At 46.0% G+C, this 15,905-nt stretch overlaps 1 protein-coding gene across 2 annotated transcripts in view; it reads left to right on the forward strand.

Annotated features, from left to right (window-relative positions):
• Positions 1-15,905, forward strand: part of EGFLAM (EGF like, fibronectin type III and laminin G domains) — a 175,784-nt gene that overhangs the window by 143,448 nt on the left and 16,431 nt on the right. For both annotated transcript variants that reach the window (XM_087443212.1, XM_087443213.1), the window contains 4 exons: positions 807-918; positions 5,330-5,446; positions 7,908-8,088; positions 15,734-15,812. In XM_087443212.1, the coding sequence (XP_087299338.1) occupies positions 807-918; positions 5,330-5,446; positions 7,908-8,088; positions 15,734-15,812 (489 nt within the window). The remainder of the gene's footprint in view (positions 1-806; positions 919-5,329; positions 5,447-7,907; positions 8,089-15,733; positions 15,813-15,905) is intronic.

The raw sequence follows: 15,905 nt of genomic DNA on the forward strand, positions 1-15,905 counted from the left end.
GTGAAGGCCAGGAACTAGACATCATTAGAAATACAAATGCAATAATTATACTCTTTTTGTACACCTCACTATAAAAAGTAATATGTAAAACTCCTATCGATATCATTTAAACTTCAAGTGCTTCCACCTTGAATTAATAATTGAATTTTTAAAGTAATTTTAATCCTTTTCACAGTATCAGACAACATGGAATTTGTTCCCCTCCAACATTTTATTATGAAAAAATTTCAAACCTATAGAAAAGTTGAAAGAATTGTACGGTAAACATCCTTACATCCATCACTTGTAGTCTACAATTAATATTTTGCTGTATTTGCTTTATCCCAACCTTACATCAATCCATCCATTCATCCATCCATCCATCCATCCATCCATCCATCCATCCATCCACCCACCCATCTTATTTTTTTATGCATTTCAAAGGATGCTGCAGACATCGATATACCAAGGAATCTGTGTTTTACACCATAGCCCATATAATTTTCCCTTCTTCAAAGCTTGTATGTAACTCTGATCACATTTAACCCTCCTGTCACCCCTCATCTAGAAAACCAGGCTCAATCCACCCACATTTCAGGCTTGATGTAAGGCGTAAATAAAATAATAAGTGCAATGCTCCTACCCTGATGGGGTCCAATAACTAGAGCGAGCCCTGCTGTGTTGGTACTAAGTAGGCATGATTGTTTTCTTTTTGCTGAACAGAGTGAGGTGCCTGAGGTTGGCATCAGTTTCATCAGAGCTGGATGGATGAACGTATCAGTCACACCAGTGATGCTAACCCACGCTCAGTTTCCTTCCTCCTACAGGAGTGAAGACCCCCTTGCCCTGGGCCACTGGCACGAGCTGCATGTATCTCGCACAGCGAAGAATGGTATCTTACAGGTGGATAAGCAGAAGGTCGTGGAGGGAATGGCGGAGGTAAGAAGGACACACCTTTGGTTCTGATAGTTAGTGCGAACTGGGTTACTGTTTTCTTCCTGTCCTGTGGGAAAAGCAGCAGCATAGTGGTTAAACACATGGATTCTAATGCCAATCTGCCTGGGCTAAAACCCCGGCTCCCCACTGGACAAGTCACTTAACTTTTCTATTTCCCAAGTGTGAATGGGGATAATAATAGTAGTGGCCTCACAGGGTGGTGGTAAGGATTAAGTGAGCCAGTACAAGTACAACACTTAAAAGACTGCCTGCCACCTCCAATCCTCGCTGCCAACCCTCGCCTTTGTTCCTGTCGGTGGATAATGTAGGAGGTCAGAACACAGACTATGAGGTAGGGCCTGTGGTGTGGGGGTAACACATCTGATAAGAACACAGACTCTGAGACCAGACTCCCAGGGTTCAAGAACACAGACTCTGAGACCAGACTCCCAGGGTTCAACATCTAGCTCCGTTACTTACCAGTAATGTGAACTCAGACCCCTAGTGTGTGTTTTCTCATCTATAAAATGGGGATAATGGTGGGGCCGGCCCGGTGGCGCAAGCGGTTGGGTGCACGCGCTCCGCTGTGGCGGCCCGGGGTTCACTGGTTCGGATCCCGGGCGCGCACCGACGCACTGCTTTGGCGAGCCATGCTGTGGCGGCGACCCATATAAAGTGGAGGAGGATGGGCACGGATGTTAGCCCAGGGCCGTCTTCCTCAGCAAAAAGAAGAGGAGGATTGGCGGATGTTAGCACAGGGCTGATCTCCTCACACACACACAAAAAAAAATTAAAATGGGGATAATGGTGATTATAATAGTGCTTGCTTCATGGAGTTGTGAGAATTAGAATAACTATGTCTATAAAACACAACTGAGCCTGGCATATGGCCAGCGCTATGTAGCTTTACTGATTGTTAGCTAATATGTAGCAAACTCTCATGATCTCTAGAGCTCCGAATTTCTACTCAAGTTTATAACTTTCATGCATGATTTTATTTCCAAGGTCATGTCCAAAGGAAAATGATATTTTAAAGGAGAGCTAAAAGAGATTTGCTTTAAACTATAAGCTACTAGGATTCTGCACACACAAAAAATTTACAGACCCCTAAAAACGGAGGGCACTTTAGATTTGCCAGTATTTTAATTCCCAACCATCTTCATTTTGTGCATCACGAGATTTAAAGAGGGCATTGATGAATGTAAGTGTTCTGAAAAGAAAATGGATTGGTTGTAAAAAGAGACTTTGGGTGAGGAAAGAGGTATTTGGTTGAGGAAGAGAGAAGAAAGAAGGACACACACGTCCAGAGGCCAGCCTCAGGGACTGCAGTGGTGGGAAGTTCTGTCAGAACCAAGGACATCCTTAGGATTAAAAGAACCCCAAACTGGGTTCTGCTTCAAGAGGCAAGCACCCTTCAGACCTAGAAAATGTTCCATATGTATTTGTGGGAAGAGAGGAGGGAGAGAGGGAAGAAAGGAAGGGAGGAAGTAAGGAAGAAAGGATGAGAGGATGGGAGGAAAGGAGAGAGGGAGGGAGGGAGGAAGGGAGGAAGATAGATTAAGGGAAATAGACTTTAAAGGGAGAATAGGAGTCACTTCTGGTACAATCCAAAAAATTCTAACAACTGACTTTAGTCCAAGACAGAATGAGCAGCTCACAAGTATAGACTTGACAGTATGTTGCCTTAATAATATAAATTCAAAAAAGCATTATATCTCTCTAGGCCTTAGTTACAAACATCTGTAAAACAGGAACAAAAGCTTAGGATGGGAGCATTTGTAAATAGTAATGTTAAGGCCTCTGATTATAAATAAGGAACTCCTCAGGGCACAGTATTTACCACTGGGATCCAACAGTGAAGAGACAACACGAGGTAAAAACCGCACCTCAGAGTTTCTATTACTACCACATCAGGGAATGAGGGTTAACCCAATATGGTGGAACCAGTGCCCTCCCTGTTGGCTTTTTAAACCGATGGAGCTAACTGGAGTGCTGGCCACCTGGAAAGCAATGTGAACATGTGGGAGGGAAGGTATGGCTGTTCTGTGTGCATTTGAGGATGGTTCTTTTGGGGCTGCTCTGAGACAGGAGTGGGAAGGCCCCACACTTGATCTCGGAGAGTTGAGCCTTAATCAGATCTCCCCCCAAAGGATTCAAGCAGAACACTACCTTGTTCAAGGGGTAGTGTTCTTAGAGCTTAGACATGGGTGGGGGTGGGGATCAGAGAACAATTCCAGGGGCTAATCCAGGACCTAGGCCCCCAAGTGTCCAGACTAAAACGGATTGCTCCAACTGCATTGAGAAATACCAACAGCCCAGAACTATGAGTCAAGTGATGGCAGGACTCAAAGGGACAGTGCTTCCAAGGGCTTCAGAAAACCCCAAACAGGAGGTTTGCTCAGGTTTTCCAACCACTTCCAGCTAAACAGGAGTGGCAGATCCAGACATGAAGCACCTCACTTCAGAAGGCCTCACTTTGGTGGGGTCTGTTTGCTTCTCTCCTGCGGTCCCACATGGGCGGGGCAGCTGCAGCCGTGCCTCTTGTCAACAGAAGGGTGGTGGGGGAGGATTCTGATGAGCAGCCAAGAGGAACAGCTCTCACCCCACAAGGCCCCGCCCCATTCACTGAATGGGACGATAACTCATAGTTTTTTCAAAACAGCCTGCTTCTCTGAAACCCCTTTGACCCTGCAACCTTCCTCCTTTTCCTTTTATTATCTTATTTTAACTTCCAGTAAGAGCAAAGACAAGAGAGATGGGTGCCTGTGGGTGTGTGGTGACCGCTTCTGCCTGGTTCGGTATTCCATGGGCCACAAGAATTCCTGAAAGCCCTTCTGCTTCTTTGATGGCACCTCCCCCAGTTAAATAAGAACCCTCGAAGCTGCCCAAAGGTTACTGATGGAAGATAATCCAGTCTGTAATCTAATCAAGACTTCCCTGCAGCCACATATCTGGACCCAGCCACTGTGAGGGCTCCCCTAGATGGAGCATCCTCCTTTCTGCTCTCCTTGTCTCCTCTTCTCCATCCAGACCCAGCCCGACCCCAAATCCATTCTCCTCCCTCTGGCCAGTGATCTTCCTAAAACATGTATCTGACTATTCTCTCTCTTGCTTAAAACTCATTGCTTTTTGGATAGAGTGCAAATGCCTATGCATGCATGATCTGGTCCCTTTTTGCCTCTTCCCCTATCTATATTTCCTCCAACACCTGACTTCATCAGTTTCGACAATTCTAACTCTTCTTTGACCATCTCCCCCACTCTCTCTGTCTGGGGTAGGGTATGAGACACTGACCCCTCCCCCCCACCAGGTGCACCCATAGCCACCTGGACGGTCCTTGCGGTACTAATCCCACCTGCCCCCTTGCTTGCCTGTATTCCTGGAGTGGAAGCCTCTGTAGGGCAGGGACTGGTCTGTCTTCTTTATTGTTGTTTGTCCAGCACTTAGTGTCTAGATATAGTAGGTGCCCAGTAGTATTTGTTAAACTGATGATGAGTGCTGCTACTATTTGTATTTGTTTTACCATAAATCAAAGGAAGCAATAACTTATGTTACCCAAAGTGTGTGCATCCCCAGAGATCTTAAATTTTAACTTATCTCTGTATGTTATCTTAGACATTTTAACATTTCGTTTAAGGCTCATGTTGGAAGGAGTTTAGATATTAAATATTACACACAGCTTGTTATCTAGCCCAGCCATTGGAGTTTAGGCTGTCGAAATGACCAGAAGCAAGAGAAGCCTCTGGGGATTGACAATCGGGTATTCTCTGGGAATCTGGAAAGAATTTCTCTGCCCTTTGTATTTGGTAACAAGGAATGCCTCCCACCCCCCATGCCTTCCCTTCCTCTTAGCCCAAAGAGGTCTATCTTTACCATTAGCAAATATGACAATAGCAGGCCGTACTGGAATGCTGACGATGCATCCACCTCTGGGCAAAGTGCTAAATAAGTGGGACCTCAGCCACCAGGATAGGCTCGACTGTGGTGCAGCCAGTCACAAACAACCCCAAAATATCAGCAGCTTATAATGAGGGTTTATTTCTCACTCACATTACACATCCAGCCACTGTCAGCTGCAGCTTGAATCTGAGACCCAGGCTGAAGGAATAGGGAGGGAGGAACAGGGCACGTGAACCGCTCCCTGGCGATTCATTTCTCTTCTGCTCATATTTTATTAACTAAAGCAAGTTACCGGGCCCCGCTTGAGATGGACAGGTGGGGGGTAATCTTCCTGCAGGGCGAGGGGTACTGCAAACGTTCAAACAGGTGGTAAGTAGCAATACAAAACGATGTGAAAATCAAGCCAACGTGTAGACAGATTGCTGTGATGAGTCTTCAGGCTGTCTCTACCATTTGGTAGTCTTAACCATCTTTTCTCAAGTGATACCATGTTTTGTTTTTAATCTGTTGGCAGGGAGGCTTCACACAGATTAAGTGCAACACGGACATTTTTATTGGTGGAGTCCCCAATTACGATGAGGTGAAGAAGAACTCGGGCATCCTCAAGCCATTCAGTGGGAGCATCCAGAAGGTACAGGCTTCACTTTCTCATGTTTATTGTGTGACCTGGACTGCAGACAATGGAACTGAAAATTGTGACCTGTGCAACCTGCTACACCCAAAAAAGAAACTTTGAGAAATTTTTAAGATTTTGTTATTTAATGCTCACAGCATAGCTTTCCAACCCCACTTTTTAATAATGTCTTCTCCTGGGTCTATGCCCAGCAGACATTCCATGAATGCAACTCAATGAAGATGAATTTTTACAGCAAATCCACCAAAATATCCTGGGACTGCTGAGGGACACAACTGGTGTCAGGTCACTGCAGATACTCCTACAAGAGGGAAGGAGGCGAATGGAGTCTCATAACAACTCTTGGCTCTGCTTCTCTGTGGGGTTACTTTGCATTTTGCCCAAGGCAAGAGCCAATTCTCATTCCCACCTCCACCCTCATTCCTACTCCCACAATTTAGCAGTTGTCCATCAATGTTGTAACCAAGGTCTTAAGAGCATAGATTAAAGAGTCCTTCCACAGAAGGTTCAGAACAAAAAAACACTCAGCTAGTAAAAGATACAAGGCACTGACCCCACTCATATTTGTCTCTTATTCCTTTTCTTGGGGCCGTCCATGATCTCTCCGGTTGTGAGAGTATGGTCTGTCTGCAACAGGCATACAGGTTGACACACCAGATTTCCAGGACCACCAAACACCAGGAGAAAAGGGATTTGAAGGAAAGCATATTTGGTTCCTGGATGGCAGTGTCATCCTGTTTTCCTTTAGCACCAGTGGTGGAATATGGGCCATTCATCCTTCTCAGACCTGAGGCCAAGTATGGGGGAGGCTGAGAGGAAGGAGGGACACTGAAAGAAGGTCCTATCATGATTTGCACATCCGGAAGCTGCGAAGGACCCCTGGGGCTGTGTCTTTCTCCTCTTATATCCCAGTGTCTGGCCCACCCAGTCAACATTTGTTGACTCCAATGCATTTCCCTTTGTTGCTGAACTGTGATGTCAGTGACACCTCAGTTCAGACCATCGTCCCCTCATGAGTGGGATTGGCCGTGTTTGATCGTGTGTTTGAAATTCTCACTTAGGAAGCAAGCTGAGATGCTAGGAGTCTTCACTTCCCTCCCCACCCTTGCCAGGCTTTGCCCCCCCCTTCACACAGTACACGCAAGCCTTTTCTCCTCACTTCCTGGAAAGGCCACCCTCCCCTCCCAGTGACCGAGTCATTGACTGTACCATATCCTGCAGTGAACGGTGCCATTCCGGGCTTGTCTCGAGTACATATGACTCAGTTTCACAGTCATTCACTTGCAGCATGAAAAGAGGGAGATTGTAGAAGGATTCTGGCTCCTCTCTAGCAGCTTCTGAGATTGAGGACTGGGGAAAAGTTTACTCCCAGCTCTCCCGACACTCTCCAAGGACTAGGCAAGCCTGTGGAAACATGGATTAGTGGCAGGAAGGGCCATTGCTAACCTTTTAGGACCCCTTACATGGTGGAGATTCTCCTGGGAGATGTTCTCTCTGTCTCCAAGTTCTGCAAAGCCTGAGAGACATGGAAACACCAACAGCTCAAAGTAAATACACACTACGAGTCAAGGGCTGAAAACACTGGGTCCTTTTATTTGGGACTGGGGAGCCCATTAAACTCTCCCTATAATTGACCATTTTCGCTATATCCCCATGCAGGGAAAAGGGGATGAGGGTAAAGAAGCTCTCTTGTCCTGTGAATATGCACAGCGGTGCTAAGAATGTGATCCGAGTTTCACTTTTTTGTTTTAATGGTGGGGAAGGGGATGTGGAGAGGAAAAGAATTCAAGAGTTTCAGGGAGTCAGGACAGCAAGAGTGAGTGGGACAATCAGGGAGGCCCAGCTGGTGGAGTTCTCGTGGAGACTACACAAGAACGTTAGCCAGGAAGATATAGCAGTACAGCGAGAAACTTCTGATTCCCACCCCACCAGAGGTGACCTCTCCTCCTTTGATTCCTGCCTGCATAACACTTTGTTATGTATTCTTCCCTACTGTGCTTTATAGCAGCCTCGCGCAACCCTGGCTGCACCTTAGAATCAACTGGGAAGCTTCTAGAAGTTACTGCTGAACTGGATCTCGCCCTCAGAGATTCTGATTCAATTGATCCGGGTGGGGCTGGCATTAGTATAGTTCTTAAAACTCCCCAGCTGATTCTAATATGCAGCCAGGTTGAGAACCCTAATTTTGAAGTTATTGAAACTTCTTTACGACCAGCCTGGCCTACTCTTCCAGATCCGGAGGATGCTTTACTCTCAGTAGATTCTCCTAAGGGACAAATGTAATCACTTCAGTTCCTGCATCACTTACAAGACTACAAAAGCAGCAACTGGACTTTCTCTCTTATTTTTAAAGCTCCCTCACTACAGGTAGCTCAGGTTAGTGTGCTGAGAGAAGCTTCAGATGACTGCAAAGATGCTTTCTGAATTCATGAATTTCTTTACATTTTCTCTCCCCCAGATCATCCTGAATGACCGAACCATCCACGTGAAGCATGACTTTACCTGGGGCGTGAACGTGGAGAATGCAGCCCACCCCTGCGTAGGGGACCCCTGCGCCCACGGGGGCAGCTGCCGGCCCAGGAAGGAGGGCTATGAATGTGACTGCCCCTTGGGCTTCGAGGGGCTGCACTGCCAGAAAGGTACATGCAGGGGTCTCAGGCACTGCTTCCGGGAGCAGAGAGAATGGACAGACCATTTGGGGGACCGCCACTCTTAAAGGAAGAGTTGGTAACACCAGGACAGCCATACCAGTTATTTTTATCAATGATTTCATAACGTATTAGGTGGTTAATTGTATACAAACTACTATAATTATTTAATAATTAAAATGCTGAAATACTTCTGTAAGCGTAGGCAAATAGCTTCCCCACTTCCCTGCCCTAGCTTCTTCCCTGAGAATCCTCTCATGGTCCAGGAACCAAAAGGTTAACCCATAATATAGAGGAGTTTCCAGGATCCCCTGCATCTGAGTCACTTCCAGAGCCTATGGTGGATGCCTGTGCTTTACAGGCTGATAAGTATTTTGACCCCTGCCTGTGAATGCTATAGAGAGAAATCTGAGAAATCTTGCCAAATACAGAAAAATATGAATTTTACATTATTGACTCTAAAGTATGAATAACCTTGTGTAGAGTGCTTTTATCCATGATACCTAAGTTTCTCTGTGCCTCAGTTTCCTCATCTGTAAAATGAGAATGATAATAGCAATAGTATCTAACGCAGAGGGTTGTGGTATAGATTCAATGAAGCAATGTACATAAAGCATTTAGAAGTATGCCTGGGAAGTACTCAGCCAATACTAGCCATTATTCTTATTGGCGAGAAAAATAAAGTCCACTAGCAGGTACTGTGAGTTACTCAGCTTCCAACCTGCCCTTGTCTGAAAGCAGAGCGGGTCACAGACCACAAGCCCCTGCTGGACTGAGCTTTCCACACCTGCTCAAGGGAGGCGGAGGCCATAGGCCTGGGGTCTAGAAGAGGCCTGTACCATGCAGATGCATTATGTAGGCCATAAGGACCTTCTTGGTTAGAGCATCAGTGGGGTCCACCTGTCCAGGAACAAAAAACAGCAGGGGCCGGCCTGGTTGTGTAGCCGTTAAGTGCGCACACTCTACTTCAGTGGCCCGGGGTTCGTGGGTTCGGATCCCAGGCGCAGACCAACGCACCACATGTCAAGCCATGGCGGTGTCCCATATAAAGTAGAGGAAGATGGGCATGGATGTTAGCCCAGGGCCAATCTTCCTCAGCAAAAAGAGGAGGATTGGCAGATGTTAGCTCAGGGCTAATCTTCCTCACAAAAAACAAATACAAAAGAAAGCAGACAGGCCCACAGGAAGTAAGGCAGCGAGCCTAAGTGAAGGAATGGGCTCACTCTCTTTCCTATTTGTTTCCAGGTTCCTGATTTTTATTAGAAGTAGGGCTTAGAGGAAAACTGTAAATTACAGGTAGATATTTTGTATATGGAATGGTTTTGCAGCAGTCTTAGAAAATATGAAAGATGAAATTTGCCAGCTGGAAGACTAAGTAGTATTATATTTAAAAGAATTTGGAAACCTGCATGGCTAATCATATGAAATATGTTTATTGACGTATCTCATCCTAGTGATGACCCCCCCGGAAGAGGAGTAAGTGATCCATTTGTGAATGATCCTGTGTAACTCTAACAAGCAGATCATTGTTTAGCTAATAGCGTGTACTGGCAGAGATTTAGTTGAAGAGCAGCCCATTCATTCAGAAAATTGGGTTTGGATTTCACACACCAGCGTTTGAATTTCCCAGGTCTCCAATATTACCCCAGGCAGTTCAAGCTCGCTTCTGCCTTAAATGCTAATGCTAATAGTCAATGTAGAAAGTCTGGGCTTAAATGAGCAATTAGCTTTGGGAACTAGAGGAAGAAGGAAAGGATAGTTTGTGATCTTGTGAACCCTCGTTTCCTGCTACAGAACATTAGCCACAATAGATATACAGTGCTCACTTGTGTAGCTTCGTAACTGTGGGTTCAGGTTCAATGAGAAACAAATCTCACTAGATTGAAGGGGCAGATCTCTGGCAAGGGCTAGGGCATTCTAGCAAGACCCAAGGGAATGGACAGTGGCAGGGGAACGGGAGGCATTAGGCTTCTTTTTCTGCAACATACTAGGCTTTAGCCAAGATTAAAACGCAGGTGAACCGTTAGCTCCCATCGTGTTGTATCAATATCGCCTTGTGCTTAGAAATAGAAATAGTGCTCCTAGCAAAATGGCGGCTGTTGCCAATCCTATGAAGATTCATATACGGGAGGCATGGCCTGTATCACATAATTTCCTCTGCTGTTGTATGGTTTGAGAGGATTAATGGGGCTCTAGGTGCAGGTTAGGCTGTTAAGGATAATTTTTCCAGGCCCTGGCAGGCACACGGCGGTGGGCATTTGCCATACAGACTGCTATAATATTGGGGTGAGCGTCTAGTCCTGGGTAACGCTTGCAAAGAAAAGGATGAGACGCAACTACACTATTCCATAGAGATGCAAGAGGACATTCTAAAAGTTTGGGTAAATTCTTAGCAGAAAAGACTGAGAGTGGTTAGCAGCCATCCTTGGTTGTCAGAGAGAAACCAGTATAATCTACGAGGTGATTCGTAGCCTCATATATTTAAAGGTTTATTTTCTTCCCTCCCTGATAACCAGATCTTGCTTCAAAAGGAAGAATCTATTCCTAGCATCCCCCTTAGAAGTTAAACCAGTGCTTTCACACTGAGCAACATGCTGTAGAAATTCCCAGCACCAGGTCTCGTTCAATCCATCCCAAGGGGTACCTTCTCTGTCAAGAGTTTCATTTTGGGATCCTCAGTGAGTCTGGTTTTCTCTAACCTCATCAGAGAGTTCGTGGCAGGCAGGCAAATCCCACTAGGGCCCTAGTTGGGAGACTGGGCACTTGTTCTCACCTTCTGTTGGCGCAGGAGGGCTGGGGCCACAAACTCAGATAAATCTGGAGCAGTTCTAGGCGCTCAGACAATCACGGTGGCTTCGGGATGCCCTCCCTTGGTCTCTGCAAAGTCAGAGGCAGGAGCAGGAGAGCCTGAGCCCAGACAGAGGTGGCGTCGGGCTCCCACTGAGCTCCTGGCTGCTTTCAGGGCGTGGCAGGCTCCCCGCAGCAGCAGCAGCAGAAAATTGAGGTTCTCTGTCCTCGCCTGGGGAACCCACCAGGATAGGAGGAGCCAGAGATTCTTCTAACTTCCAGCCGTGATGTCAGGTGCCGACAAAAATCATAAGGCTTGACTTTGGGGGTCTCTCATCTTCCATTTGGGGGCTCTCACGCTTAGGTGCTTTCTTCCATCTCAAACCTCAGCACCCCATGCAGCACCCCAATACTGAGGCACCCTTCTCATCTCACCAGGGGAATGTCAACAAGGCCTCCATTCTCAAAAAGATACTCCCCATCCTTCGAGATTTCTTTCCTCTTTCTCTCTGATCTCGTTCAAATTTACCCATCTTGTGTCCCAGGCCCTCAGAGCTCTTGTATCTAAGTAAGTTACTCATAAGTTAAAGCAGAGTTTCACAAAGAGCGTGTAAAAAATGAAGTCCTAAGTGATGTTAATGGCTGTTTTGCTCACACATACAGGCATAGACACACATACATTCCCATACACAAAATGGGAGGGGGGTCTGTGGTCTGGTCAAATAAATTAGGGGAATGCTGAGTAAACAGATTTAAACAGCTCTCTCTTCTGCAGAACTTCTCAGAGCCTTTGCGAGGCTCTGAGGGTCTAAGACAAGAGTCTAGAATGCAGCTGTTTTCTCCTACGGTTCTCCCAGCCAATAGCAAGACAGGCCACTTGGGAAAGAACTCTGAGCCCTGGTCCTCCCTTCCCTTCCCTGCATTCCTGAGAACAGTGTCGACTCAGACCGTGCAGGACCCTGCAGACCACTAGATGGGGTTGTTTCTCTGTAGCAGGTGAGGGGCTCCGCACTCACTATGACACAATAGCTACTAAGGCACCGCCTGGCCTTGGGTCACACATTCGTCAGGGATGCACAGTCTTAAAAGGTCAGATCTTGCCTGATTGGTACTGATCTACCACATACACAACATTTAGGACATTTTACTTTGTATTTAGTAGATTCACATCATATTGCTGGGTCTGATTTGGGTGAATTTTTTTGGTTCCGGTGTATTAAAAAATAGCTTCAGTAAATACAGGTCATACTTTAAGAAAACTTAGTATATAAAGACACAAATTAATAAAACATATAAGCTATGCATACTTCAGGGAATTTCTTTTCTTCGGATGGTGTATCATTAAACAATGGAAAATAGGGGGATGTTCAGCCTAGATGTTGGTCTTTAGATAGTTGAAGGCTGGTAGTGTAGAGAAAGATGTTTTGTTTGTCTGTTTATGTTGTGGTTGCAGCCAGCTTCATGTAACCAAGAATTCTGTACCAAGTAGAACTGTCCAACAAGGGAGGGTTGCCCTGTGGGTGAGTGAGCTGCCCATCCTGGGAAGTGTTGCCTCGGGCTAGATGGCCACCTATCAGGGTATTTTTGAGAAAGCTAGATTACAACACCCCCAGGTCCTTCACTAATGTCCTGTGACCCTACGAAAGAGCCAATACTTTCTTCAACTCTTCATAGTCTATTGGGAATTTCAAGTCCCTCAAGTGGAAAATTTGCTCTGCCTGGGCTGCTGGGCTGCTGGCTTGGAGGCTGCTATTCATTCGGGGTGTTTTTTGTATCACCAGATGGCACAAGATTTTAGGTATAAATGGGAGAGAACAACAAAACCACGTTTCGACTAATGCATCAGTAAAGCCTTCATTACAGAGAAAAGGCAATGCAGAAAAAATTAGGTATAAAGGGTTAGGTTAAAATATAATCTTGTTTACAATATTTGAACAAACCGGAAAGAGCTAGATTGTCACTTCCAGCTCTAATGTTTTAGGATGGAATTAATATTTATCCATACATATTGACTACATTGAGTATATTTTTACCACTTTGTATTCAGTGGTGCCATTTCTGGAGGGTTCCCCTGCCCTTTGTTAATCACTAAATAGCCAAGTCTTTGGAATCTTGCAAAGAGGGGAGGGGTGGGAATTAGGGTGATATTTCCCACTACGGAGAGAAAAGAGGCAGCTGGCTGGCTTATCATTCCCTTTCCACATGCAGCCTAGAGCCAAGAAAAATAATAATCATTGACAAGGTAAGTAACTATTTAGCAAGGAAGTATTTCTCCAGGTTTAGAATGAAATAGGATTGTCAGTTCAAGGTCAGGGGAGCCTCAGAAGTGTCCAACAACTTTTTACACACATTTTCTTGGTCCACCACCACCTCCAGCCCCACCATTAAGCCGAGACTGGGGAGGCGAGTGGGGTGACTTGGTGCTAATCATGATGAGACAAGATTTCCACTGGCTCTTGTTAGGATTCATATTCACATTCCCTAGAGGACGTGCTGGGCCCTCTGCAGGGCTGTACAAGGGAAACAAGGCTGGTTTCCAGTGATCTGCAACCAGTCTTTGGGATTTTACAGTGACTGTGACATTCTGACTTTCCCTGTTCTGTTTCATGCTGTCACCTGGCAGAGTGTGGGAACTACTGCCTCAATAGTAAGTACAGTAAGTCCTAGGAGAGACTGTGAAAGTGCTCTGGGTTTGTGCCATGGCAGACTCTGGCCAGGCCGCAGGCACACTGCAGGCCAACCACATGCACAGGGTAACTGGGGTAAGTGGTGTGGGACTCGGACATACCAACCAGGGTGGTGGGAATCCTCCCTCCAGAAGTGCCAGGCCTGAGAACACACTTGTCTCCCAGCTGGACCTCGGGAAATGCCTGGGCTCCTGAGCTAGGGGCTTAGCAGGCAGCTGGATGGGGCTCACACAGACCCCTTTGATGTTCCGCGTGCGGAGCTGATGTATGACAAGCACCTTCTGACTGTTTCAAAGAGTCCAGGCGAACCATGGCTTTTGGCCACAGGCCCACATCTATGGCCAATAACAGCTGCAACGGGCCCTGCCCGTGCCTCTCACCCTGGGCGTGAGCCAAACCCAGGAGGGACGCCTTGGTGATGTTTAGTTCTGGGAAGGACTCCTCCATCAGCTTAGATATTCCCCCCTTCTCCCTTCTCAGCACTAGTATCCTGAAACTTTGGGCCTGCCGTCCCAGCTGAGAGCTCCTTCACCTCCTGCATTTTTGCACTCTTATTTCCTTTCTCATCCTCCATTCTCGCCCTCTCAGTTCTATTTCTAGTCCTCTGGGTCCATTCTCTCCCTGCCTTGCCTCTTCCCTCCCCCTCTCCTTTCCCTGCCCGGGGCGCCTGTCCACCTGGCTCTCCTTTCTGTTCATGCCTTCTCCTCCTTCTCTGTGGCATTTCTTTCCCCCTCTTCCCACTCATCTTTCTACTCAGCTCTTGTCATTTTGCATCCCACTCATTTCCTCTGTCAACTTCCCTTCCTCTTCATCCCCTTTTCCTCCCACCCACTTTAACAATCCTTTAAAGCTTTCTTTTTCTTCCTTTGCTTTTCTTGTTTTCTTCCTTCCTTTCTTTTTTATGAAAAGATTTTGGGAACACGCCATGGGTGACCTGCCAACATAGGAACTTATACTTGGGGGCCCAATGTCATTGGGTTTTGGGGTTTGCTGTTATCTTTTTTTTTTTTAATGTTTAGAAGTTAAGTTTAAACTCTCTTATTGTTCATAGTGTGAAATAACCATACATTTTCCCTCCTTAGAGAGAAGAGTCCTTAGTTCAATGTCTTCTTTGCAACAACCACGTATTTTTGTGAAACTATAACTCATTTCTTAAGCTTGTTTATTCTCTCTTGTTTTGCACATTTCTTTGACAATGAGATTCAGTCTACTTTTATTTCTTTAAACTGCCATTTCTGTGTCTTTCTAAAAAGGAAAGAGATATTGCTATTATCTCTTTAGTAGAAATCCCCTAAATTATCCCTAATTTGTAAATGCCAAACACAACTACTGAACCTAGTCTTTTGCTAGCTGTGTGGAAAAGGGTGATTCCACAGGAAAACAGTGATGAGAAATTGGGAAAAGAAGGAAATACCCTTCTAAAATATTGGAAAGTAAAAAGTGGGCTGAGGGCCAGAATTAAGGGGAGTCAATCTGGCTTATGGTCCATTGCTCTCTTAGCTGTATGATCTTGATGATTTCTGTGCCTCATTTTCATCTTCTATAAAATAGGAATAACCAACCCTGCCCTTCCCCCATACTCCCTGCTACTTCATGAGATTGTGGTGAAGATTTTGTGAAATATGACACTGGAAGGTGATTTGTAAAAACAAGAGTCGAAGCTTCATCTCTCCTACTTCTCCAATCTCTTGAGATCATGGCTGGGGGGGTGGGGTGGGGGGCTTCTGGGGCAGATTGGCTTCAAATAAAGAAATCCTGGTGGGCTTTGTTGGGGATTATTTTCTCAGCCTCCCTTGAAGAACATCTAGGGTTATCCCTAGCTGCTCCCCTCATGGCCCAAGACCTGCTCTTTGGCTTCCAAGAATAATTGGGTGCAGTTCAAGTTTCTGGTATTGCAAGGCCTTCTCAGTAGTGCTGAGGCCAATAACAGTGATGGCCATCCCCCAGGGAGGGGACAACAGGGAGACGCCAACTGCAGGCCATCAGGCCAGGCAGCTCTGAACCTGGACAAGGGTGTGTGCAGCCAAGAGGAAGCGGCTGACAAGTTGTTAAATGTCCTATTTCCAGGAGCTGGCTTTCTTTGTATTTTCCTGCCACGTGGTTGAGGGCTGGGGTCAAGAGAGCCACATATCATGTAACCTCCATTTTCTGTTCTGTCTCAGCGATCACAGAAGCCATTGAGATTCCGCAGTTTATCGGCCGCAGTTACCTGATATATGACAATCCAGATATCCTCAAGAGGTAATAAGTTTCAACAGGCACCTTCCTTAGATCTATGGGGGTAGATTTCTCAATATCTTTCCCAGGGCTTTTCCTTATCTTACAAGCCAGAAG

The sequence above is a fragment of the Ceratotherium simum genome, chromosome 18, assembly GCF_057802395.1.
Source record: "Ceratotherium simum simum isolate JZ-2026a chromosome 18, ASM5780239v1, whole genome shotgun sequence".
NCBI lineage: Eukaryota > Metazoa > Chordata > Mammalia > Perissodactyla > Rhinocerotidae > Ceratotherium > Ceratotherium simum.